Genomic DNA, 25180 nt, shown 5'->3' on the forward strand with positions numbered 1-25180 from the left:
AGCCAGATAAAAATTGAAGCTAAACTGTATTGAGAGGCAAAAGACAACATTCAAGCTTTCTTTAAAGTGCAAGACTGTTTAACTTCTATGGAAGTGAAATTATTCCACTGTAGTCTTTCCTCTTATGTGCAAACAAAATTTCTCTCCTTGTGTGTGTTTGTAGTTGTCGTGGTCAATGTTGAGTTTGGAAGCATTGAATCCATGCATTGAATTTAAAATTAAAAAAAATTTATTTCAGAAGTGCCCCAACCCTGTAACTGTTTAGCCCCATGGAAAAAAATAAATAAAAGAAAAGAAAAACTCCAAAGCAAATAGCCCATCGCATTATCATGCAAATTAAAATTTTTTTTTTTTTAATTTTCTTGTGGCTGAAATAAGTCTTAAATCCGAAAAATTATTACATAGTTGTGGAATTATTTATCTTAGCGAGTCACTAAGTAATAATTGACATTTAAGGAAAAAATTAATTAAAACTTATGCAAAAGTGGCATATTTACTTGCATATTAGTTAGTGACATTTAAAGAAAAAATTCATCAAAACTTATACAAAAGTGACATATTTACTTACATAGTAGTTAGTGATTGATCCGGGACCAATGCTCCAATACCATATAATAATTTATCTTCAAATTGATGCTCAACAGTCATGAGGGACTATTACTATTAAGTTAGATTTGTCACTCTTTTAATACCAGTCATACTACCATGTTATTCAATTTAAATGTTGTTATCAAAATTTACCTTAAGTTATAAAAAATGATTACATTACATGATTCGGGATCAATCACACATCAATAAATGCACCAAAATTAATTTTTTTTATGCTCCTGACCTTGTAATAATTTGTCATCAATTATATTACACCTTCTGTCCCCTAAACACATTGGCCTTCAAACATTTTTTTGGTTCTATTTGTGTGGACGCATTTTATTGTATTTCATTCGGCTTTGCTTAATAGGCGGGACTTTTGTCGTTGGTAGTTACTAAAAAAAAAGCCTAGGGAAGGGACATTGACCTTGAGATGGGGTTTTCAGGGCGCCAATATCAGGAAGACCCCTCTCTCCCTCTCTTCTCTGTATGTGTCATGGAGGTAGGATACTGGATTCTTGTGTGCCATGGCCTGCTCACGCTGTTGATCATGGTATTATTACTCTGTGGTCATCGGCCCATCTTTCAGGGGACTTTCATCGAACACATTCACTACTTCATCACTTCTGGCCCTTACCATTATCTCCGGTACTATGCATAAACTATCTTAAATTACACCTTGACCTAGTATATATTTACATACTCTCTCTCCCTCCATTTTCCAATTTCATACTATGCATTTATTATAAAAGATTTGTTGGGCTTGTCCTCGGCTCTAAAGGCATCAATGCTCTCGTTTCCCTCAAGCATTAATGCTGCGATCGACCAAACCCTATCTTACAGGTTTCCCTTTCTTACATTTTGTCATGCATACATATGTGTAATATATATATATATATATACACACACACTGCACCCACATAAGTCCAGTGACAGACGAGAGAATTGTATGACAGGAGGCGGATTTGAATAACACGCATATATATAAAAAATTGAGTGGGGGCATTTTTAAGATTTTAACAATTTACAAAAAGAATGAACCCAAAAGTTCGTGAGATGATTAGTTTTGATTTATAGTGCCTTTTTTTTTTTTGGGGTTAATTTGGACAGCTAGGGTTCACCTGTTAGTTGTCCTGTTGGTCATTTTTTCGCTTGAAAATTGATTTTATCACCATTTTATATTTGACATAAGATTAGGGGCAACTGCATGGTGCATTATTAAAATGCTCAGCTTGTTAGGTGGTTGAGAGCAGTCACTTTGTGCAAATAATTCCAAATATTAGGTCTGTATTCATTCTATCACGGACCACACTGGGTAAATGAACTTATGATCCTCTGTTGGACATAAGATTGTAAATTGAGCTCATCATGTTTTTGATAGGGTTAATGCATATAAAGCTCGAAAAAGAAGAAGAAGAAAAAAGCCTACCCGTTTAAAAATCTACAGACAATGAAGCCAATTGTGTAAGCCACAGAAACTTAAGAACTGCATAAACACTTCCACACCCTTAAAAGGGCCTCCTATTCCTTTCATTCTATGTATACAATACAATGCTAAAAAAAAAAAAAAAAAAAACAATGCTAAGTAGAGCTGTCATCCACAAGTTACTTGCCTTCCTCTAAACATGGCTACCTTTCCAACTTCCAGACGGGATATTGAGTCATCATCCACACCAGTCCAAAGAGAGAGAAAAGGACACACCGTAATTACCTCACAACTGCAATAATGAAACAGAAAGTTACTCACACTTTTCTCTATCCCTTTACACATACAACCTATTTACCGGATTTAGGTTTGTCTATCGGGTGCTTGTGTATGTCCAAATGTTGGAGCTCCTTAAATCCCAATTTTTAAGATACAAAAAATTGACTTGAAATATGTCTAATACAGGTTTCCTTTTCTTAAAAGAAATTGGGTTGGCATGCTGGTTAATAATTTATATCACTTCTTGTGTTGTAGATCATATATCTGGCAATTAATGGAGCTTCTTATTACATTATTGCGAAGACATGCTTTTGCTATATTCCTGGGTATTATCTAAGTGGAGTTCATAGGTACAACATCAACCAGTGCATATGTTAACTCTCTCATACTTTAAGGTTCCCTCCCATTAAATTTCTTTTTGAATCTCATTGGACACCACATCTTCTTGCAGGTACACAAGCTTTTTCGCGGTTGGTGTGGGTATTCTACTCTTTTTGTTGGTTTGCTTTTCTGATCAAGGAACTGTGAATGCTGAGAACGTTTCTCAATATCTTTCTGCCTATCCTTACGGTAATATCATCTTTTTGGAGAAAGAATGTTCAACTTGCAAGATTTTAAAGTGAGTTCATGGTTTGGTAGTAAGAATATTTAAAATTCACCCTTATAATATACCCTGATGGGATTTTTCAGTTGATTCAGACCTGCTAGGTCCAAGCACTGCAGAATATGTGATCGGTGTGTTGCTCGGTTTGACCATCATTGCGGATGGATGGTTCGCTTTTTCTTACTCCATTTTTTTTTTTTTTTTTTGTGTGGAATTAGATTTTTGGGTGGTGTGTATTTTAACAATTTCTTTTTCTCCTCAAAGTTCTGTATTTTTTTTCATTTGCTACAGAATAATTGCACAGGGGAGAGAAACACCCAATACTTCATGGCTTTTCTTCTTTGGTAAGATTCATCACTGTTAGCAGCAATTGTTATATTTCAAGTTAGCAAAATGGATATTAATTGGATCTACTGACTTGCCTTTTGTGTACTTCTGTTCTTATGCTTAAAAAATGATCCATATTTAGGACTGTAATTTTTTATTTTTTTAACAAATGGATCCGCTTATTTTTAATCTAATGGTAAAACTGGCATAGTAATTGTAATTTGCAACAGTAATGAATGGGTCACCAAACAAGGTTTTAAACATCAACTTCAGGTTGCTTATGCATCTCCATTAGTTGAAATATTTTGTGCAAACAGAAGGGGAAAAACTGAATGTAGGATTTTAGATATCAGTTTTTAAATAAAGTTTGTCAATGTGGAATTTCCAATTTTGGACTTCACAATTGTGGAGGGTGTAAACCAAATCCGCAATTGCGCATTTGGTGTTTGCACCATATAGCCGAATTGTTTGGTCCTCCCCGCCTTTGAGTAATACAGCAATATGCTGCATCCATTTTGATCCTTATATCTATTTGTAGTAGTGTTTCTTTAGTCTTATGCAGGCATCTCCTTCTTTGTTTATATGGAACAGTAGGCATCGGGTTGCTTATTGCTGGTCGGTTGAAAGAATTAAAAGTTATATACATTCTAACAGGTGCATTTGATTTGTATATAACATCTTGTAGTTGGCAGCTGAGTAGCGTATGAGAGCTTAAATATGGATGTTTATTTCCTTAGTTTCTCTTTACAGTTTATTATGACATTGAAAATTCATTCCATAGTTTGGCTCCGCATGTTGGACAGGTGATACTATATTTAGCTTTCTGCTGAAGACCCCCATTTTTTTTTTTTTTTTTTTCATGTGGCCTATAGTTTTTTGTTTGGAAAAATGAATTTCTGATGGCCTTTCAATGTTTTGGACTTATGTAACATGCTGCTCACCTCCTTGTAAAATTTCTAAACAATATATTTCAAAGGAAATTTGGTTTTTTCCGCATATTTGATGTTATGTGAGTTTCAAAATGATGGGAACATGTTACTTCAAGCGATAACTCATGGGAAAAACATCATTTAAAATGTTTTAATCATGTATTGTGTCACGAGGAACTTGTAGTGTCTCTTTACTTCCTCACTACAGCATCTCCTGACTCTTGCTGAGATTCATCCGCCCACTTTTCCCTTGTCTCATTTTCATATAATTTAGTTCTTCTGCATGTCCTAGTTTCTCGTGTTATTCTCTTTAATCTTACTTAGAAAAGGATGAATCAAGTGGTTGTTCAGGAGTGTTCTCAACTAACACCTGATTAGTTACTGCTCATGCCATTGATGTAAAAGAATATGTTGAAGACTCGATAGCCCATTCTAGATGTAGGACAAAACCTTAAGTAAGGAGAACTAGGGCTACCTACAATCAAATAATGGTGGGCTAGGATTTTTGGATGAGCTGGTAAGATCAATGGTTAGAAATGGTATTAGGATTAATTTGGCTGTGGTTTAAGGGTAATTCAGTTTTGTGTCGTTTGACATAAAAAAAGAAGAGCTTCTCAGTAATTGGGTAGCATCAAAAATAAAGGTTTAGGATCAGAAAGTTGGGTAATTAGGATTAGGATTACATGATAAAGCACAAAGGGTTTGGCAATTAGATTAGGGTGACTAAAGGGCTGGTTGTGGCTATCTACTGTGCATAGTAGTGTTGGAAATTAAAGTTAAGAAGAAAGAGAAGGTTATACTTTGAAATCTGAATCTCACTGAGGCTTTCAGGAGCCCCCACTAAAGAGTGAGAGAATCTCATCATTGAAGGATCAGTGGAGGAATTTTGTTTTTTTTTGTTTTTTTTTTTTTTTGATAAGTAAGAATTTTATAAAAAAGCGCTCAAAGGGGTGCGAAACCCAATGATACAAGAAGAAAAAACCAAAAAGAGCCTCAAGCCTTCAAAGAGGCCAAAAACATAACAATCTCCTCAACAGAACGATAATCTCTCCCTGAGACCTAACAAAAGAAAGTAGAAATAATAGAAAACTTAAGCATAGAAATGGGTTTCTCCTTGCCATCGAAGTATCTTCGATTCCTCTCGAGCCAAATGCACCACCAAACACAGAGAGGGGTAGCCCTCCAAGCATCCCGGATGAGCGCCCCAACAGAGACACCTCTCCAAGCCTCAATCAACCCTCTAGAGGAACAGGGCATAACCCAGGGAACCCCAAACAACCCAATCATCAAATCCCAACAATCTCTGGCCATACTGCAATGCAACAGAAGGTGATCCACTGTCTCCTCATCTACAGTTCTTGTCTTTGAAAAATCATAGTCAACACAAGTGCCGGTTTACAAAATATTTGATTTTGTTGATTGAGATTTTCTAAAATTACGCTTAATTTGGAAAAATTACCGAAATACCCATGTTAATGAAATATCTTATTTTTCCACTTACACAAGAGTCAGGAAAAACCTAATATTTTTTCCCCATCAGTTCAGCTGTAGACCACATAGGATTTGTCTTTCTTTCTTTCTTCTTTTCTTCATATATATATATATTTAATTTCTTTTTTTCCACTTCATATACTTGTTGATTCTTATCAAGTAACCCCCCCCCCCCCCGGCGCGCGCACTTGAAGGAACTCGACTTCTACAAGTTAGTTTCTTGATACCATGCACAGTTTATTATGACTGTCATAATATTTCCTCTAGTGTTCAAGATAATTGAAGGGTGATAATGTATCTTGAACACTTAAGGAAATATCATGACCTAAATTGGTCTGTGTCTTAGTTTCCTTTCTAAAGTAATTTCTCAGTGGTTGACACACCAGCTTGTGTACGTATTAACTGTATACTTATTCTTTTTAAAATAAGAATAATGATAATTTTCTTTCTTTCTTTCGTACATATATATATATTTTTAACATTGCTTGAATACAAATTTCTGTTTGGAATTGCTGGAAAGCAAATCAGTTGGTATGGTCAAAACCATTCCTTTCCCTCGGTGTCAAAAAATAGACAATGGTGGAAGCATTCGTCTGTTGGTTACTTTAGGGTGTACGCATTATTGCTTTGTCCATGGACTAATTATTTCTAGTTATTATTTTTCTTTGCAATATCCATTTATCATTATCGCAATTTACTTCAAGTTCGTTGAATGTTTCATCCCCTTAGAACATTTATCTTAATGGTTTTCTGGCTTGTAACAGTGGTTGATGGGTTTCTACGACACTCAAATACTACTTTTGTTGTTTCTGGCTGCAGTTTCTTTGATACTAGCTCTTTTCTTTGGGTTTCATGTTAACCTCTGTCTCAAAAATATTACCACGAATGAGGTCTATTTCACTTATCCTTTGTTATTTTAAAATTTGATTTATTCAATGCGTCTTTTAAATTTTTTGAAGAGCACAATATAGTGAACTTGCGATAGATTAGTCATGCTATTCAAAATATTTGGCTTCTTTTCTGCATTGAAATCCATTTGATCGTTTCCCTTTTTCTTTATCTGGTGTTTCTTAAACTACTCTGTGGTCATGTAACTGCTTGTACATCAAGTCAGTACTAAACTCTAAAATTTAATACTCGCTTTCTGAAACTACAGACTAAGAAGTGGGAAGACTACTTTAGCTGGCAGAGGAAGGTAAATGAGACAACGGCAACGGAGAGCAAATGGAAGGGCTGCTGTAGGAGATCCCACCTGGAGGATGTGGAGGCTGTAAAGAATGTTTACAATAAAGGATCCTGGCACAATCTTAATGAGATCATCTTCCCACTCTCGACAAGATCATCATTTTCACAAATGAAATCAAAATCGGGCTAAGAGTAGCTGTCCGCGTGTTTGACAGGGATTTCATCTGAACATCAAGGATGGCAGATGGTGTTAAAATCGGAAGCCTTTAACTTGTATACTCCTCATCTTTGAGATAATTTGTGACCAGGCCCGTGCTGCTGCCTGAAAATGTGCTTGCATGGGGAAACCTCTCTGTAAATGAACCCATATTTCCTGCTCCAGTTTTAGTCCTTATGCAAAGATTGTAGAGTAGTAGCAGTCATCTTGATGTATGTATATATAAATATATATGCTCACATATTACAGTAACTATATATGTTGTGGAGGCAGAAAATGTTGCTAACACTCTTTTGTAGATGTTCTTTAAATTAGACTAATTGGCATCTTATATAGTGGTGAATGATTTTACTGAGCCAACATTGATCTCTTTGGTGTCTTGACTATACTCTCGAATGGTTAGTACTCCGTATAATTTAAATTTAAGACTTGCTGAAATTTGTCCCTGTCCATTTTCAGAAGTCGTGTCAAGTCAAATACGAACAAACCTCAAGTGAAGTAAATAGAAATTTTTTTATAAAATTCAATTCTTAAAAAAGGCAGCAAACAAGTGCTGAAAAAACAATTAATTCAAAAACAGGTAAATGTTCATAAAACCGCATTCTCAATATTATCAAACCAATCATAGTTGGCACCAACCATACTGTCTAATAATTTTGATTAGTGTTTCATAAGCCAAAGTATTTCTACTTCTTAATGATATGCACTCCTATATATATTTTTCCTTCACATCTGCCAATTCTAAGTATGTGTAATAACATCTGCCGATTCTAAGCAAGTCATGTACATGAGAGATTTTACTTCAGTTTTCAAAATTTTTCGGTGATTTTGACCATTCACGGATATAGTTGAGAAGAAGTGTGGGCTACATTGGCCATGTGTGGATACGCTTGAGAAGAAGTTTGGGCTACATTGGCCATGAAGCTTGGGCTACGTGGGTCGTGTGTGGATACGCTTGAGAAGAAGCTTGGGCTACATTGGCCGTGTGTGGATACGCTTGAGAAGAAGCTTGGGATACATTGGCCGTGTGTGGTTTGATGTCTCTACTCCGCATGTAAGTCAAGAATTGGCCAGGCAGCTCTTCCAAGAGAGCCTGAACAGCGGAGATCTGCCCACCTGCACCACAGAAAAAAGTTCTATTTACAGTGAAATAGAAAAGCAGAAGATGAAAACTACAACGAAACATCATGACAAGGATAGTCCCGCATATAACCAAGAATGCACAGATGAGAATACATATGGTTAATTAGTACAGAGTCTTGTAAATTGCAAGGTTTACATCAGGTTCAGGAGTGTTTATCAGCAGAACAAAGCTGAGGTCATTATATGAGATTAGAACTCTATTCAGGCTATGACAACACCAAGTGTCACTGCTAAAAGCAACTATAGATCTCCTAGTCATGGCATAAAAAGGCAGCAACATACTATTGATTGGAAGTCTAGTTCTATGATCTAGCTGTTATTCCTTTCAATACCAACTTGAGATACAAATCTTGCACAGTACATTCAACCATTGAGAAACCTATGGGTCTGTTTTCAGTTTTCCGAAAACACTTTTTTGTTTTCTGAGAACTGAAAATCTATTCGGTTGACCATTTCTGAAAACTAGTTAAAAAAAAAAAAAAAAAAGAAAAAAAAAAGGGCCCGTTCTTAGAAAAATGTCTTTTATAGTCATCTGAAAACAGTGTTTTGTTTTCTGAGTTTTTGAGAATTGTTTTTAGAAACCTGAACCAAACAAGCCGTATATTTCTCAATTCAAATCAATTAGAATCATGCAACGATCATATCTTCACGTGAGCTTCTTTAAAGTTAAACAAGCAAAAAGCACAAAGCATCAAAGAAGGCCGGCTGATACAAGCCAAGCTTGAAGCAATGTAAGTTCAGCTGAACCTGCTCCTAAAGTAATAAATGCATTTATTCATTTGAATAAGATTTAACAAAAGTACCCAACGAACATCAAAAATTCAATCTTGAGCCCCTAACAACAGCACCATTTGGAATTAATAACCAAGAGCTTCTGTGAATCCACCTTCAACTTGAGCTTTCATTAACAGGCAAGCTAAAAAAAACTTAAAGCATCAAAGAAGGCTGACAAGACTATTGTAGGTACCCAAACCCTAGAATATAAGAACATGTAAAGAACAATTATTTTTTAGGATTGCATATGAGACTTCAACAAATAGGTGACTTGGCAATTTGCTATCAAATTTGCTTCCATCATTCTGTCATGCCCAAACGGAGAGAAAAAAAAATCTGACCAAAATGTTTTACCATCTTTAAAATTTGTAAAGCAACACAATGATGAACTCACCTTGCACATCACGCATCGGAACAAACTGTACAATGTCTCGTGTAGCTATCCTTCCCGTGGAACTCTCTAATCTACATCCGCCATCAGCATCTAGGATCTGCAAGGATAACAAAAATTATGCCACATACCAATTTTAACAGGGAGGTTTGTAAAAGGATAACACTCTCAATTAAAGGATTTTTAGTGCTGTTATGCTAATAAAAGTGAATTAATTGAAGACCAAATCTGATTAAGAAAAAAAAGGATATACTACCTCCATTTTTCCAAAATCGGCACCACCAACTCCAACAATAAGAATCGAAAGGGGTAGGTCAGATGCTCTCACCAAAGCATCTTTAGTTTCCTGAAGATCAGTAAGGACTCCATCCTACAAAAGTATGAAACTATTTTATCACAAAAATAAAAATAAGAAACAACAGGAGAGAAGCAAATATTGGTCGTTTGATTCACTACCGTTATAATCAGCAAGACAAAGTACTTGCTCTTGTTGTAGGAGAGGGACTGCCCAGCAAATTCTGCAGCATTGTTGATCACCGGACCAAATAAGGTGGGTCCAGCAAGAGCAACATTGTGCAGAGCACTTGCATAAGCTGCCATTATACCTTCTACCCCTTCAACCTGTAACATGAATGGGAAATTGACCATCACATGATATAAAAGATGAAAGCAACCAAGACGTACAAGGTTATTCATCAATGATGGCAGCATCTCTACCCACACACCTATCACTGGGATGAAAATATGATGTTTAAGGCAGCTTACTGCACAAAAAATCTAGCTAGTCTTTCCAAACGGTCCGATATATTTTATGCATAAACCATGGTAAACAGCCTTCAGCACTGGCCTTTGTGGGCTAGAGGTATGTTAACTGTGTTCCTACGTGATAAATCATAGAATGAAATGGTGCCTTATTACCAGCAATTTGAAAGGAAGCATGCCTTGCGTATAAGCACAAGACAAGGAGCTCATCAAACAATAATTAAAAATGAGTACAACAGGATGTCTCTTCGATCCCTTGCAAGAGATTATTACCTCAAAGCCACTTGTACTGCTCAAGTTAAAACAATGAGATACTGAGCCATCACAAGTCCTTCCTCCAAAGCCCCAAGCAGGAAAGCGCCTATCAGAATCATAGAATTGTATGACCTCCCCAACCTCCATTATAGCCTGCAAGGAGTACAGTCATTGACTTGTGCACTCATTCGATCAATCAACGACTATTTTCTACTAAATGCAAAATGAAGACTGCAGAGAACAAAACTTTCTTTGCATGACAATTAACTCATACATCACCAACTTGGTCTACAAATAATAAAACCAACTGAAAACTGTATAATTTATATTACAGTGTCATTCATAAAATTAGAATTTTATAATCACATCGACAGGTCATTTCATTGTGAGCAACTTATAAGAGTTGTTTATGAGTCTGCATTCCCATGGGAGAATTCAATGGCATCTGACTTAATGGTAGGTTCTCTAGTTCCAAGATAAGCTAGTGAAAATTTTAAACATTATTCTTGAAGCATAGATAATTCTAGTTTGATAACACCACAGGTGGCAACTCGAGGGTATCTGACTTAATGGCAGGCTCTTTAGCCCCAATATAAGCTAGTGAAGATTTTTAAAATTATTTGAGAAGCATAGACACTTCCAGATTTGAGAACACCACAGGTCGCACCACCTTACCTGCTGGTAAGCATTCAACCGGCCTGAAGGATCAATGTAGTGCAAAGAATCTAAACTTCGAGGATTTCCATTTGAAGCTGGACAAAATTTAAATTTCAATTAATGAGCCAAGCATAGACAAAATAAAATCGACTGGAATCGTATAGCTTTTCAGAATGAAGGTTTATTACCAGTAAAATCAACAGCAACCATAAAGTTAAGTTCAAAGCCACTAGAAATGTAATCAAGAAAACTGTACAGTTCCTTTGCAACAAATCCATCCACAAAAAGTTGACCCTTTAGAACCTACAGAAATATAAGCACAATGCAAGTTCAGACATGACAGACATACGACAAATGGCTAAAATCTTTATCACGTATAAAATAAAGACCTTTTCATGACCATGTCGAGCAGATGGTAAGATAAAATTTGCACCAATCTTTTCTTTGTGAAGTTTTTCAAGGTCTGCCACTGATTTCTGCATTTTACTATTACATATGAACGCAGTGTCAATATAATGAGCAATAGAAGAAAAAAGAAAATTTGAAAAATAAATAAATAAAACATGCAAAAAGGCAGATTAAAGAAAACAAAAGCAGGAACTTAACTGACAAAAGGAAAAGAAAAAAAGGAATTGACGAGACGAATAAAATTGGACAGTTACCCAATAAGTGCATGATTGCCATTGCTATTGAAATCAAAGCACTCGATAACTAATGGGTTGTCCTGCACCAAATAAAAAATTTCTCCGTAAAAAACAAATATATATATAGCAACCTGTAGTTGTATCCATCACAGAATGCTACTTAACAAATCTGGGTCATGCCATGCGATAAAATAATTCTATCATTCTTCAGTTACATTTCCAACAGTGATTAGGCATCCAAAATGCAAATCTTAAGAGCCTTTATGTTAAATTATCTCAAAACTTAAATTATTGGCACAAAAACATGAGACAACCACAGATATCATAAATTAAACATTTATTCTAGATCTAATCACAAGAATTGACAAACTTGCCTTGCTCCCAAATTGCTGCATTGTGAGGCATAGGGGCTTCCAAATTGGATTCAAGTTGTTATTCACGACTTCTGTCTTGCAAATTGGAACAGTAATACCACTCTCAACAATCCTAGATATTCTCAAGAAGGGATCCTGAAAGGAGTAAAGAAAAAAAAAAATCTAAGAACCAAAATTCCAAGTAACTCAAAGCTCCATATAATGATATCTGATTTCAAATACATACACTTTTGGAAATTAGGTCCTTGTTTTCCAAGTTGGAACAATGGAATGCCATCTCAACAGCATTCTTTGAACCGACAGTTTCCTCGGCATGGACCGTTAGTGTCCCAAAGTTTGTCAGACCACTGTGCCCAGTTTTATTGTGAAGACTAAGGGTCAAACTCGAACTTTGTTTAGTCACTATCTGTCATGAGTTAAAAAAGGAAAAAGAGAAGTAAATATTTATGCATATTTCTGCAAAAAAAAAAGGAAGAAATTTGTAAACAACTGTTTCAGATTAAGATAACTACGAGAAAATGCATCATTTAAGAAAGAGATATAGAAGCACAATTCTGAAAAGCCATCCTTCAGCGAAGAAATTTGTCGCACAGTTTTCAATACATGCACATGTTCAACTTGGGGGGAAGCCACAAGTGGGTCCCATCAGAAAGAACACTCTTTTTCTGTGTTAGTTGGGACCAGAGTTGGCAATCACTCTGGTCCGCCTTCAAGTCCTCAATAGGATATGCTTTGACCGAAATCGCCTGAATCTTCCAAGTATGCTTGCAACTAATAGGGACTTCCACACACTGCTCAAATTAAATTCCTTAAGTACATCAAACCAAAGTTGATCTGGACTTTCACAAAGCATGTATCCACATTTTAATGCATGTCATGGGATCCAAAAAGGGGCCTGTAAAATGCAGTGAGACGTGCTGTGAAATGAGGACATGCGTTCAATTCTCATATACATTTAGTTTTCACATATTTGCCACTAAATTTGAACTATCTTAGGTATGCTTATACATGTCCAAATTTTGTCACTTTGACACTGTTATTATATAGTGAAGCAGAGTGTCTGGATAATTATCGATTGCAAGTATATGTGAGTGATAGCATGACAACAATAATTCTATGGTTAATATTGTTTAATCACTTAGATAGACAGCTTCTCTATTAATTAAAACATGAAGTAGTTTTCTGAAATGTACAGTAAAGGAAACCAGTTGAACTTTTTCCAACCAACAAAATCCAATCATTTTCAAGATTTTTGCTTATACTCGTACACATATTTAAACTAGGAAAAAAAAAAAAATGAACACATATTTAGACACAAACACATGCTTCAAACAATATATATCTCATTATTTATGAGATGCTAATCAACCAAAATTGTTAACTTGAACATGTGAAAGCAACTAAAGAGGTCAACAAATAACCGTAACCATATTTTTTTATTGAAATAGTGATTGCAAAATATCATTACATAATTTTTCAAACTGCACTATTTATGTAATATACAGAGCAAACTCAATGAAATATGCAGACAAAAGAGCTTGAAAAGCATGCAACATCACTATTGAATTCGATTTGGGCCCCAGTTAATACAAATAAACTTACCTCAGATAATACACAATTGGCTTCAGCAAGAAATTCTTGATCTTTCAACTTCAGCATCTGCAATGTAACAAAATGGAATTTTAACTTTATCATTCGCAATCTTTTTGTTTACCTATGATGATCAAAAGCTGCTATTAGTTAATATTTGTTGTAGGGCAAATAAATTGCAACCAAACACCTTCGAAATACATAATGTTAACTATTGGAAATTGTGTCTCAAATTACTATTCTAATTAGGTTTCTATTTTAGAGTTGTATTCTGTTAGGTAATTTATTGTTTGGCAAGGCTGGGCCTCTAAGAAATTGTAATCCTTGTCCAACAAGGAATTGTGGCTTTAACTCTATAAATAGATACCTAGGTTGTGGATTGAGACTTATGAGATTGAGAGAGATGTAGTGTCATGAGTGAGTTGATGGGTAAAGGTAGTATGCAGGTTGGTAGAGTAGAAAAAAAACCGGTGACACTGTTAGCGAAGAGATAGGCTCGTGGAGTGGTACATGGTGAAAAGACATGTACGAGGTGTTGGTACTCTATTGTTGTAATATCTCTACGAATCATAGTGGAATCTCTTCTCATTCTTAGACGTAGGCCGATTTTGGCTGAACCATGTCTATCTTGTCTATCTTGGTAGAGTAGAAAAAAAACCGGTGACACTGTTAGCGAAGAGATAGGCTCGTGGAGTGGTACATGGTGAAAAGACATGTACGAGGTGTTGGTACTCTATTGGTGTAATATCTCTACGAATCATAGTGGAATCTCTTCTCATTCATAGACGTAGGCCAATTTTGGCTCAACCATGTCTATCTTGTGTTTGTGTGTGATTGCTTTGTTGGCTTTCATTGGATTTATGTATCCGCACGATTCTAATGCCCCAACAAATTTGTATCAGAGCCAAAGGTGAAGGAGATCTAGAAAACACAAGAAGTCTCAACAAGTGCTACAATGGGTCTCAATTGCAGGTGGAGTCAATTGGCTTGATTACATGCATTGGAGCTCGAGTGGTCAAGGTGGAGCCTTGAAGGTTCTTAACTAATCGAGCAACGTACAGTGGGAATAATCAGAATTTTGCAGGAGTATCGTCAAGATTGAAGCTGCAAAAGAATTGTCCTGATCAATGCCATGGAAGCGATGATTGGCTGGATGGAATTTGAGTCAAGGTGGGGATTGTTGGAAATTGTGTCTCAAATTCCTATTCTAATTAGGTTTCTATTTTAGAGTTGTATTCTTTTAGGTAATTTCTTGTTTGGCAAGCTTGGGCTTCTAAGAAATTGTAATCCTTGTCAAATAAGGAATTGTGTTTGTAACTCTATAAATAGATACCTAGGTTGTGGATTGAATCTTATGAGATTGAGAGAGATGTAGTCTTATGAGTGAGTTGATGGGTAAAGGTAGTATCAGTGTTATTAAAGGCTCAAGGCATTAGAAGTCCTTTGAAGCCTAGGTGCGAGGCACACGGCGAAATATAAACTACTATGAAAACATTTATCTCATAAGTCATATCAATATTCTAAAAATTAATGTCAAATATAAAAAGGTAAATCCATCAACTATACAAGCATCCAACAACCATAAAACAGAGCACACATTTGTTTTCTTGAAAGGCAAAACAAATTTTGTTTTTTCGAAAGGCAAAACAAAGCACAAAAAGAAATAAATCTGTTAACAGAAAAAATGTTAACAAGAAAAGAAAAGAAAAGAACAAAGCCATAGAGACAGAAAGAAGTAGACGAGAAGAGAGAGAAAGTGTTAAAGATGAAAAGGAGAAAAAACAGAGCCAAAAAAAGAAGAAAAAGACAGAAACAGAAGAGAATTAGACGAAGAGAGAGATGTAAACAAAGATGGGAAGAGATGAGTGGAGGAGAATAGAGGAGAGAGAGAAGAAAAAATTGACGTGGCTTCGTCGTTCGTATCACAGTCTCACTCTTTCTCTGTTCAGTTGACACTTTGACTCTTGGGCTTTCCAATTTGTTTATTCTTTTGAACAAAAGTTCCTTCTCTCGCACACTTCGACTTTCTTATTTGTTTATTAAGTTGCCAAAAGTAACCTATTTGGCTTAAGAAATAAAATAATCATTTTTTAAAAACAAAACATAAGTGAAGCGCGCCTGACAAACAGGACGAGACGCAACCGAGGCGCGCGCCTAGTACACATCATTGTGCCTGGGATAACAATAGGCGCTAGACCTGCGCCTCGAGCCTAAGCGCGCCTTTAACAATACTGGGTAATATGCGGGTTGGTAGAGTAGGAAAAACACCAGCGACACTGTTAGCGAGGAGATAAGCTTGTGTCTCGTGGAGTGGTACATGGTGAAAAGACATGTACAAAGTGTTAGTACTCTATTGTTGTATATTATCTCTACGAATCATAGTGGAATCTCTTCTCATCCATGGACGTAGGCCGGTTTTGGCTGAACCATGTATATCTTGTGTTTGTGTGTGATTACTTTGTTGGCTTTCATTGGATTTTATGTATCCACGCGGTTCCGCTGCCCAAACGTTCATGTAATCACACACTCAATCTTGTTGCCTTGTTCGAAAATAAATGAATTTTAGGAATATAGTCCACCAACATTATTCGAAGTCAAAAATAAATAAATAAAGGTTTGCCTGTGAAGGCCAGTGCACGAAGCTCCTGTCATTGCGAGGTTTGGGGAGGGTCAGATATACGCAGCCTTACCTCCGCATGGAGAGGTGGTTTCCGGTTTTGAACCTGTGACCTCCCGATCACAATTGAGCAAACTTACTGTTGCGCCAAGGCCCACCCTTAAAGGTTTGCCTGTGAAGCAAGGTCGTAAAATCAAATCGGAATCGTATATTGGAACAATTGGTAGGTCTTTAGGATCGGATTGAGAATAAATAATAATAATCTGTGATAATAAAATTGTGGAGCTTAAGAATTCTTAAAAGTACAACATTTAGAAGCCTAAAACTCATGAAAAATATAAAAATATAAAAATAATTATTTTGAAAAGATAAATTTCCAAAAAGCCATCTAAAGCAAGACAAGTGGTAACCAAGAAGAAAAAAGGGGGTGAGAATCAGAAGATGAGACAAAGCGAGACGAATGAGGTGAGAAGACACACGAATGGGGATGAGAATCTGATCGAAGGAGGTAAGAAAGATAGACTGAGGGATTGAGAACAACAAAAAGGGATTGAGAACAACAAAAACACACGAGGGAGAGAAGACACTTCCTTGTTTGTTTACAAAGAAGCCTTTTATATAGGCAAAGCATAAACAAACCCTAAAATATTAAAATACTAAAATATCCCAAAAAATAGAACATTGCCAAAAGCAACAAAAATAAAACCTGATTACATAATCCTTAATTTCATCTATCTTTACCCCTCCTCCAAAAGTAGAACTTGAACACATGCGACTCATCATCCATGAAAATCATCATAGCGCGTTCCCCATCACTCTCCGTAAGAATATTGGAGCGCATAAAGTATTGCACAATTTTAAAAAATATTATCATATTAACATTTTTATACAGCATTAACTATGATAGCACATACATATATTATATGTAAATGTAATATAAAAAAAGTTCATGAATCATCATTTATCCGCCAAGGATCATACATGGAATGAAGATATTGAATTTAAAATATATTCTGTTTTAAATACTCAGTTCACTCAGTCATAAAAAAGCATTATAGAAGATGCAACAATATAGGAAGGAGAAAAATAAAAGCACTAAGATCTGTATTAGTATGATATTGATTGGTTTTAAGCAAAATTAAGTCCCTCTCTGTAAAATAGCACAACAAAATAACAAACCAAAAAGAAAAAGTAAAAGAAAAAAGCACTCATACTAGTCAAAATAAGGAATTAGATAACCTAATTACTTGCTAAAGCAGTTGACTACTCAGCAATAACGTTGCAGAGTCAAAAGGAGAAGAAAATTTTGCCATGCTTGTCTTACTTAGGACATTTGAGTGAGTCTTAATCTTAGTTTTATAATATTATTTGGGTCTCAAGTTCTCAAAGAAACAAAAAAATAAACCACATTTTAAGGCTCTACAGTAGGATCAGTAGAATTAGGAATTAAGAGTGCACCCATTTTTGGATTTTTTGTGGGACTGGGATCATTTAATATTATTGGACCATGGCATCATAGGATGTGGATCTGGTTTTAACATCCATGCTCAAAAGTTAAGCACCTCACAGTTGAAGTACCCTAACAGTAAGCAAAACTAATTATTGACGTTGCATTCAGAATGAGTGCTACTCTTATGTTTCCTATCTACATGAAACCCTTGCTAAATGTTCTCTTGTTCACTTCAGAGCCAAATTGACAGCAGTAACAAACTGTAAATGCTCTGAACTCTGGAATATTCAGCAAAAATAGAAAGAATTAAAAAAAAAAATCATCTCCATATATTTTCCTGGCTCTAAATTTCTTGCACGTCACAGCTACCACACCTGTAAGACGTAAAGTACATTCCACAACAAAGCAAACAAGTTGAATTCTGGCACCCATAACTTTGTGTAAGCCACTTAAAAAACCACCAAATTGGCAAAAACAACAGATATATAGTTATGTACCATATAAATTTCACTATCAGTAAGTAGCACATACAATAGCATCTCATACAATCTAGTATGATGATGAGAAAGTGAAATCATTATGTACCTTCACCGGTAAATTGTGGTACTTTGTATCTACATCATACACACGAAAGCTGAAAAAACAAAATGGGTAATCATGTGAAATAAATTCTTAAGGCCAAGAAAGGTCTACCAGATAAAGTGAACAAGACAAATCCACACAAGGACGAGAAGAAATATGACAAGCATACATCAGAGGCTGAACAATCTCAAACTGATAAGCAACATTAATTTTTCCAATCCAAGCAGGATCCAAACTGTTCATTATCACTTCTGTACGACCAAGTTCCTCTAAGGTTCCATCTCTTTTCTTTTGATATACTACTGCCATAGGATCACTCTGCAATGAAAAAATAAAATTCAAGGTCAAACCTTATTGTGAGAGTTTTGGTAGAATTCCTTGGTACATATCAGAGAGTATATATTTATCCATCAAGCCAGGTGGCCTTTGGTCTCCAGCTTGGTCTTTGATGAATTAATTATATAAAAAAATATTCATGAATTGGGAATTGGGAATTCCCCCTCATAGGCCATTGGAAATGAAGGGCATAAATCAAAATTTGTGGATCAAATATTTGATTTTGGCGACTCAAGAACTGTTTTCCCACATTTCCTGAGAGTTGGGAATGGTTATTCACAAATGTAATATGGTCCATTTAGTACACATAGAAATGTCTACAGAGAGCAGAATGGAGTCAGCACCTAACCGACCAACCACAATTGTATTAAATCCCTTTACAAGTGATGGGGAATTCTATTATGATATCTTTTTGTATGGGATTTGCTTTCCTATAATACAATAACAAATTTGTAGATACATTATCACAAACTGATATGAATATGGTGGAATGATAATGGGCTTATTCAACAATTCTCAAATTGAAATTCACAGTACCAACATTCAAATTCAAAATGATATACATAATTATCATTTACTATAAGTTTGCTATGAATGAACAATGAACCATTTAGCGTATTAATTTATTTTGCATCTCTCTGCCCCCCTCAGGTTCTTGTGTAATGGAAATTGTAACTGCCAATCATCCTGGTAATATTCTCCAAGGAATGGCAATTTGCTGCACTAAACAAGTACCCCACCTGACACCGCCCTGTCCTTATTAATAACAGGACAGTATGCCAGAGACCTGTATAGGGTCAAGGATAGAACATGAACATTAGACCACATAGGGTATGGGATGGATTGGGTGATTGTGCTTGCCCCTTTTATGATTAATATATTATTTACTAAAAAATTTAATAATACCAAAAACGCCATAACTTCTACTGCCAAGTTATCATGGAAACTGCTAAGATAGACTAGATAGTATATGAATCATGGTCCACATAAGGAACCAATAAAATTCTTTGTGGTACTGTTGATAGCTCATTAAAAATAAGGAAAATGAGATTAGAACTAAAGTGCATAGCAGCAACTTCCATTATAAACAACATGAGGTCATTTCGTTACTTATTGAATCTAACTGAAGTGAAAAAAGCAGCACGTACTGTAATTCTTTATGGTTGTAAAACTAGATGAAGATTATGAATTTTTTTTTCTTCTTACAAGTAAAAATGATTATGTTTTTATGAACCCCAAGTCCCCTCCCTGCTCCCTTTTCTTCTCCCCCATCACTCCTCGGGGCATTTCATTCCTCACACGCCTCATCATGTTTTGTCGTAGATTGGAGATGAGCCAGAGAGGTCACGTCATCTCAAATTTGCCCCATTGCCATCCCAATGTTGCCTTTTGAAATAAATTTATCATAATTGAGTGAAATAGTTAGCATTTAGGAATTGCAAAGCGGATCAGGTGTAGTTTGTTATAGCTGAATCATTGTCATATATTGATCATAGGTCAGTATATCTAATGCTGAATTTTCCTCAAATCGTAAATTATTTATAAACTATTACTTCCTTTTCTCAATTTCTTAAGCATTTCACTAAAAGCTCTATTTTTAAAATGTCTCCTCTCCAAAATTTTTTTTTTTTTTTTTTTTTTTTTGATAAGTAAAAATATATTAGAAAAACGTTCAAAAGGGGAACGCATCCCTAATACAAGAGAAAAGATCTAAGGACCAATAGAATCCAAGAGATCAAAGAAATCATCAATCGAGGAGCATGTACTTCCTCTAACATAAAAGAATAAAGAACGAAGAATATGAATTTTTAAATTAGCTAAGGACAATTCTTTTCCTTCAAAGGATCTGTTATTTTAAAACCTATAGCAATTTGCAACATACAAAATATAGGAAACGGTGTTGATGACTAGGATTCAAAACATAGAATAAGGCATTATAAAATACGTGCACTTCAAGCGTAGGCTCTTCAAGCATAGGCTCTTAGATTCAATATGGGCAGTTGAAAGTGTCATAGCAAGGTGTTTCTACTCTTATGAGTTATTGATTACCCTTTTTAAGGACATCTACCTACATTTTCTTAATTCCTGTAACATCTCTGTGTCTAGTGTAGACACTTCTTTTTGGTACAAAAATTTGTCACCCGAAAAACCAGATTCTCAAAGCCGGTCAATATACATAATAGTCACTGAAAATTAAACAGCAGAACCAATGAATAATTGCTGAGGCAGTCCTTCCCAGGCATCAACATAGAGACAAAGCATACTGAGACACAAACACTATGACAAACTGGTACAACATAAAGAAAGATGGATCCACAACAATATAATATTCAAATATAGCACCATTCCAAAAGTTCTGAGGGACAATAAAAATCAATATGAACCTTTCACAATGAAAATATAGTTATCACATCCTAAGATTTTAAACTACGTATTTAAGAACGTACCTTTGAAATGATGTCGCGGTCACGTAATTTTGAAGCAGCTAAAGATAACTGCATTTCATTATTGAAACACATTATTGCATCATGTACAATGAAATCAAATAGACAGTATATGAAAGACATGATAAGAAAATAGGTAAGCTTCAGACAAGGAAACTCAACCCTGGCCCTAATTGACTAAACGTATAGCAATACAATTACCTTAGATAAAGAAAAGGAAAATAAAGGAAACGAAAAAAAGAAGACTACTATGCTGCAATTTGGTCCATTGGCATTTCCTTTCGGCAGTGGTATTGTTACTCCAGAAGTTGTGTAGAACTCCACTCTTGTTCGGTGAAGAGATAAATTCATGGTCCACAACTTACAAAATATATTTTTTTCTCAGGTGATAGACAGTTGAAATATTCTGTCCAATCCAAACACAAAAATACGCTTTTTATTGTAAATCTCGTGTTGGATATGATGCCAAAAAAAAAAAAAAAAAAAAAAAAACATCTTTCTCTTGACACAACAATACAAGTTGCAAAATGCTGTTTAGGCACAGCCGCTCAGTATACAATCTTATTTTCAACCATTAACATATCTCATTCGTATGGTTTGCACTGCTGAATGTACATCCATATCACATACAACACTATTTGGATCCAACATTAGAGGACAAAATCTTATAGAAAGAACATAGTTGGCCTACTTGATGACCAAATCAGATGTTTAAAGTGTATAAGAGTCTTAAAAACAATCAAAAACATATTTTAACCATTCCTCAGGGTCAAATTGAATAGTAGAATACAAGTAAGGATCCAGTTGACCAAGATATGCATGAAGGGGCTAAAAGCTACAATTTAATTTCTTTTTCTTTTCTTTTTTGCCAACTTGATGGAATCTCAATCATTATTTAATTTTTTCTTAATTTCAGGACAAATGAGATTCTAAATTCTGGAATCAACAGCTTTCTCCTATACTTAAAGGTTCAAAACACATATAGTGGAACAAGTCTTGCTTTGACTCATTTTGGGAGGCAACAGACAAGGTCATGTTTTGGTCAATTGACTTTGAAATAATGACCAGTGGTGGAATAAGTCAACCCTCTGAACCTTCTTGCTCCCCAGTGCCCTGGAAAGCCCTGTGCAATTGAGAGGATTTTTCTCCCAAATAAATACCAACATACTAGTGTGATAATATCAATAGATAGATCTTGGCAGAGATCGTCACTTGTCAAAGTCATTGAGTTTTAAGAATCAAACATTTTACATCCATGTAATTCACTATCTTTAGCACTTTTTTAGTTTTTAGTTTTCTTTCTATAAATCCAAGAACTTCTCCCATTCTAATCAGAAAAGAAAGGTGTCAAAGCACACTCAATAACAACAATTCCACTGAACATTGCTCGGCATCTCTATCCATCTCCCGTAAACAGCTCATTTCTCTCAATCCAGACAGATCTATGAAAAGATTGGCCACATGATTCATATTCATGTCCTGCATAATTCTCTCTACTGTTACATATGAATCAAACTGCACCCGCGCACAGTCCGAGAGACACACTAAACTAAAAAGAAGGGCGAATTGGGTAAAATCCCATCAAATTCCTCCAATTTTCATGGGATTTGAGGACACTGTATTTTGGGATTTCAAATAGCATGAAATCCAATTTCATTTTAACTTCCTTTGATTCTTCCATTTTGCATTCTAAATCCCAACATTCCAAACACAATGTAAAAAAGAAAGAACACGTGAGTTTAAGTTGATCCAACGTCACCAAAGACTGTAGTCTAGTGGTATTTCTTCCCATTCCAAAATAGAAAGGGTTGGGTTCAAGATCATGCCAAGGTAAAAAATAAATAAATAAATAAAACCCGGATCCTCTGCTGTATTTTTCCAGTGGTGCTGTAGTGATGCTATAGGGTTTTCTCACCACCATTACATCTGTTTTCAACACATTTAATAATATGTAATGGTGTTGAAAAACAGATGTGTAAAAAAACATATGTAAAGGTGTTTGAAAAGCGTGTTGAATATTAAAAGGGGAGAGAGAAAACTAGGGTTTGTGGTGAGGATGATATAAAGGTAGTGTGACAAGTGTAACATTGAAACCTAGTTCCGTGTGTGTGTATATATACCTCGATCTGTGTAAAGAGGGCACCAAGGCCCTTTGTTCTAAAGAAGTAGTCAACAGCGTCATTGTGTCCTCCGGCTCCACCGCCATCGTTCGTCCGTAGGGGCCTCTGTTGGGCCCCTCCTCCCACTGCTTGTTGCCCTCCTCGTTGGTCCGAAAAGCACCCTCCCATCTCTCTCTCTCTCTCTCTCTCTCTCTCTCTCTCCTCCCTCTTTCTCTCCCTACAATATACACACTCTCCTTTGTCAAACTCCAAATTTCGAAAACCAGCAATTCCAAATCTCCTCTCTCTTCTGGTTCCCCAATTTAAAGAGAGCTGTTTACTTGGAACTGAAGACTACCTTCTCTCTCTACAAGTTTATTTACACAATAAAAATCTCCCTTGAGTTATTTACACAATAAAAAGAAGCGAGCGCGTTTTGGGTGGAAAAATTTTGAACTTTCCAAGTTTCTCTATCTTCTTTCTAATCAAAGATATATATATATATATATATATATATATGAATTTACGTCTTTGAGTCTTCAAAAAAAAAAATACTGTGATAATCATGACTTGTGGGTTTTTAAAAATAAAAAATAATGTTAGTAAATAATTACACAAGCAATTTATTTGTGACGTGAGAATTTATGGAGGTGAATATTGTTGTGGGATGGTGGGACCGTGGGACTAGTGCTGGCATTGTCATCCTTTTTACTAGTTCCTTGGAGGAAGATTTGTTGGAATAAAGGAAGCCCTGCCACGTTTTTTGCAACTTGTTTAATTTTTCTTGATAAGCAAAAAGAGAGTGCATTCTTTGTTTAAATTTGATTTGTGATAATAGATTTACATAAAAAAAATTTAAATTATTTAGTTTTAGCTCTCTGAATTTATAAATTGATACGTGATATTAAAATTTATTTATTATCTGTGTTAAATAACATTTTGAGATATGAAAAATTTACTAAAATTTAAAAAAGATATCTTTTTAAGATTAGAAAAATTCACCATACTTTAATGGTCATTCTCTCTCTCATCGTTTCCAAAAAAAATATTGTTCCCTCTCTCTCTCTCTTCTTTCTCATTCCCATGCGGGGGAATATTTCACGCCAAAAATAAATGTTCTTTCCTCCTATTTTTGTTATTACTTCTCTTGTTGAGTATAGCTCCTTACCTTTCAAGGAATGGAATCACTTAAAAAAATAAACAAATAAAAATAAAATAAAATAAATTTAACTTGGTGGACTAAATTATGCAGAGAGTATGATATATGGTTGCTTTAGTTAAATTTTGATTCCAGAATCAAGATTTCATTCATTTTTGGCATGAAATATTTCTCAATTGTGGGAATGAGCAAGAGGAGAGAGACTTGAGCAATCTTTTTATGAGGGAGAGAGAATGACGTTAATGTCGTTATAATATGGTGAATTTTTCTTATCTCAAAACGTTACCGTTTTCAAACTTTAATAAATTTTTTTTTATCTCAAAACAATGCAATTTTCAAACTTTTTTAAAATTAGTTGACATGATTTAACACAAACACTAGATAGATTTAACACAAACACTAGATAGATTTTAAATGTCAATCTGTAATGAATTCAACTTAGGATAACTTAAAGATCCAAGTCCCAAGTCCCTCTGCACCGTATTGAGATAAGAAAATTTTCATAAAGTTTGAAAAATGTACCGTTTTAAAATAAGAAAAATTCACCATATTTTAACGACGTTAATAACGTAGTTTTCTGTCCATCATCTTTTCCAAAAAAGATCGCTCATTCTCTCTCCTGTTGCTCATTCCCACAATTGGGGAATATTAATTGTGGGAATATTTCGCGCAAAAAAATGAATGTTCTTTCCTATGATTTTTAGCGCTTAGAAGCTCTGGTTCACTCTCTTTTTCTTTTTTCACTCTACTCTGGTTCACTCTCTTTTTCTGAAATTTAAATTGTAAAATTCCTCTCTTTTTAAAAATTTAAAGTGCAAAATCCATTATAGAGGCTTAAATATTCCCCCAGTCGTGGG

General features: G+C 35.2%; 1 protein-coding gene and 1 pseudogene across 2 annotated transcripts; one reads left to right on the forward strand and one right to left on the reverse strand.

The window, feature by feature from the left end:
- Window positions 1–1084: 1084 nt before the first annotated feature.
- LOC132310114 (probable protein S-acyltransferase 17) lies at window positions 1085–7030 on the forward strand (annotated as a pseudogene).
- A 510-nt stretch (window positions 7031–7540) lies between these two features.
- LOC132306295 (protein BONZAI 3-like) lies at window positions 7541–23590 on the reverse strand. Of its 2 annotated transcripts, XM_059803637.1 has the most exons (16): window positions 23186–23590; window positions 21069–21116; window positions 18455–18603; window positions 18289–18337; window positions 13649–13705; window positions 12273–12452; window positions 12047–12181; window positions 11691–11752; window positions 11418–11514; window positions 11217–11331; window positions 11047–11123; window positions 10390–10524; window positions 9811–9975; window positions 9611–9724; window positions 9358–9454; window positions 7541–8162 (listed from the first exon to the last, which is right to left on the reverse strand). In XM_059803637.1, exons 1-16 carry the CDS (start codon window positions 23351–23353, stop codon window positions 7954–7956), a joined length of 1857 nt encoding a protein of 618 aa, XP_059659620.1. In that variant the 5' UTR covers window positions 23354–23590; the 3' UTR covers window positions 7541–7953. The 2 variants fall into 2 exon arrangements, with proteins under 2 accessions (XP_059659620.1, XP_059659621.1); XM_059803638.1 differs by lacking the exons at window positions 18289–18337; window positions 18455–18603.
- Window positions 23591–25180: the final 1590 nt, after the last annotated feature.

This window comes from Cornus florida, unplaced genomic scaffold (genome assembly GCF_030987335.1).
Source record: "Cornus florida cultivar Cherokee Brave unplaced genomic scaffold, ASM3098733v1 CherokeeBrave_3.0.0_Hap2_Chr05, whole genome shotgun sequence".
NCBI classification, from domain to species: domain Eukaryota; kingdom Viridiplantae; phylum Streptophyta; class Magnoliopsida; order Cornales; family Cornaceae; genus Cornus; species Cornus florida.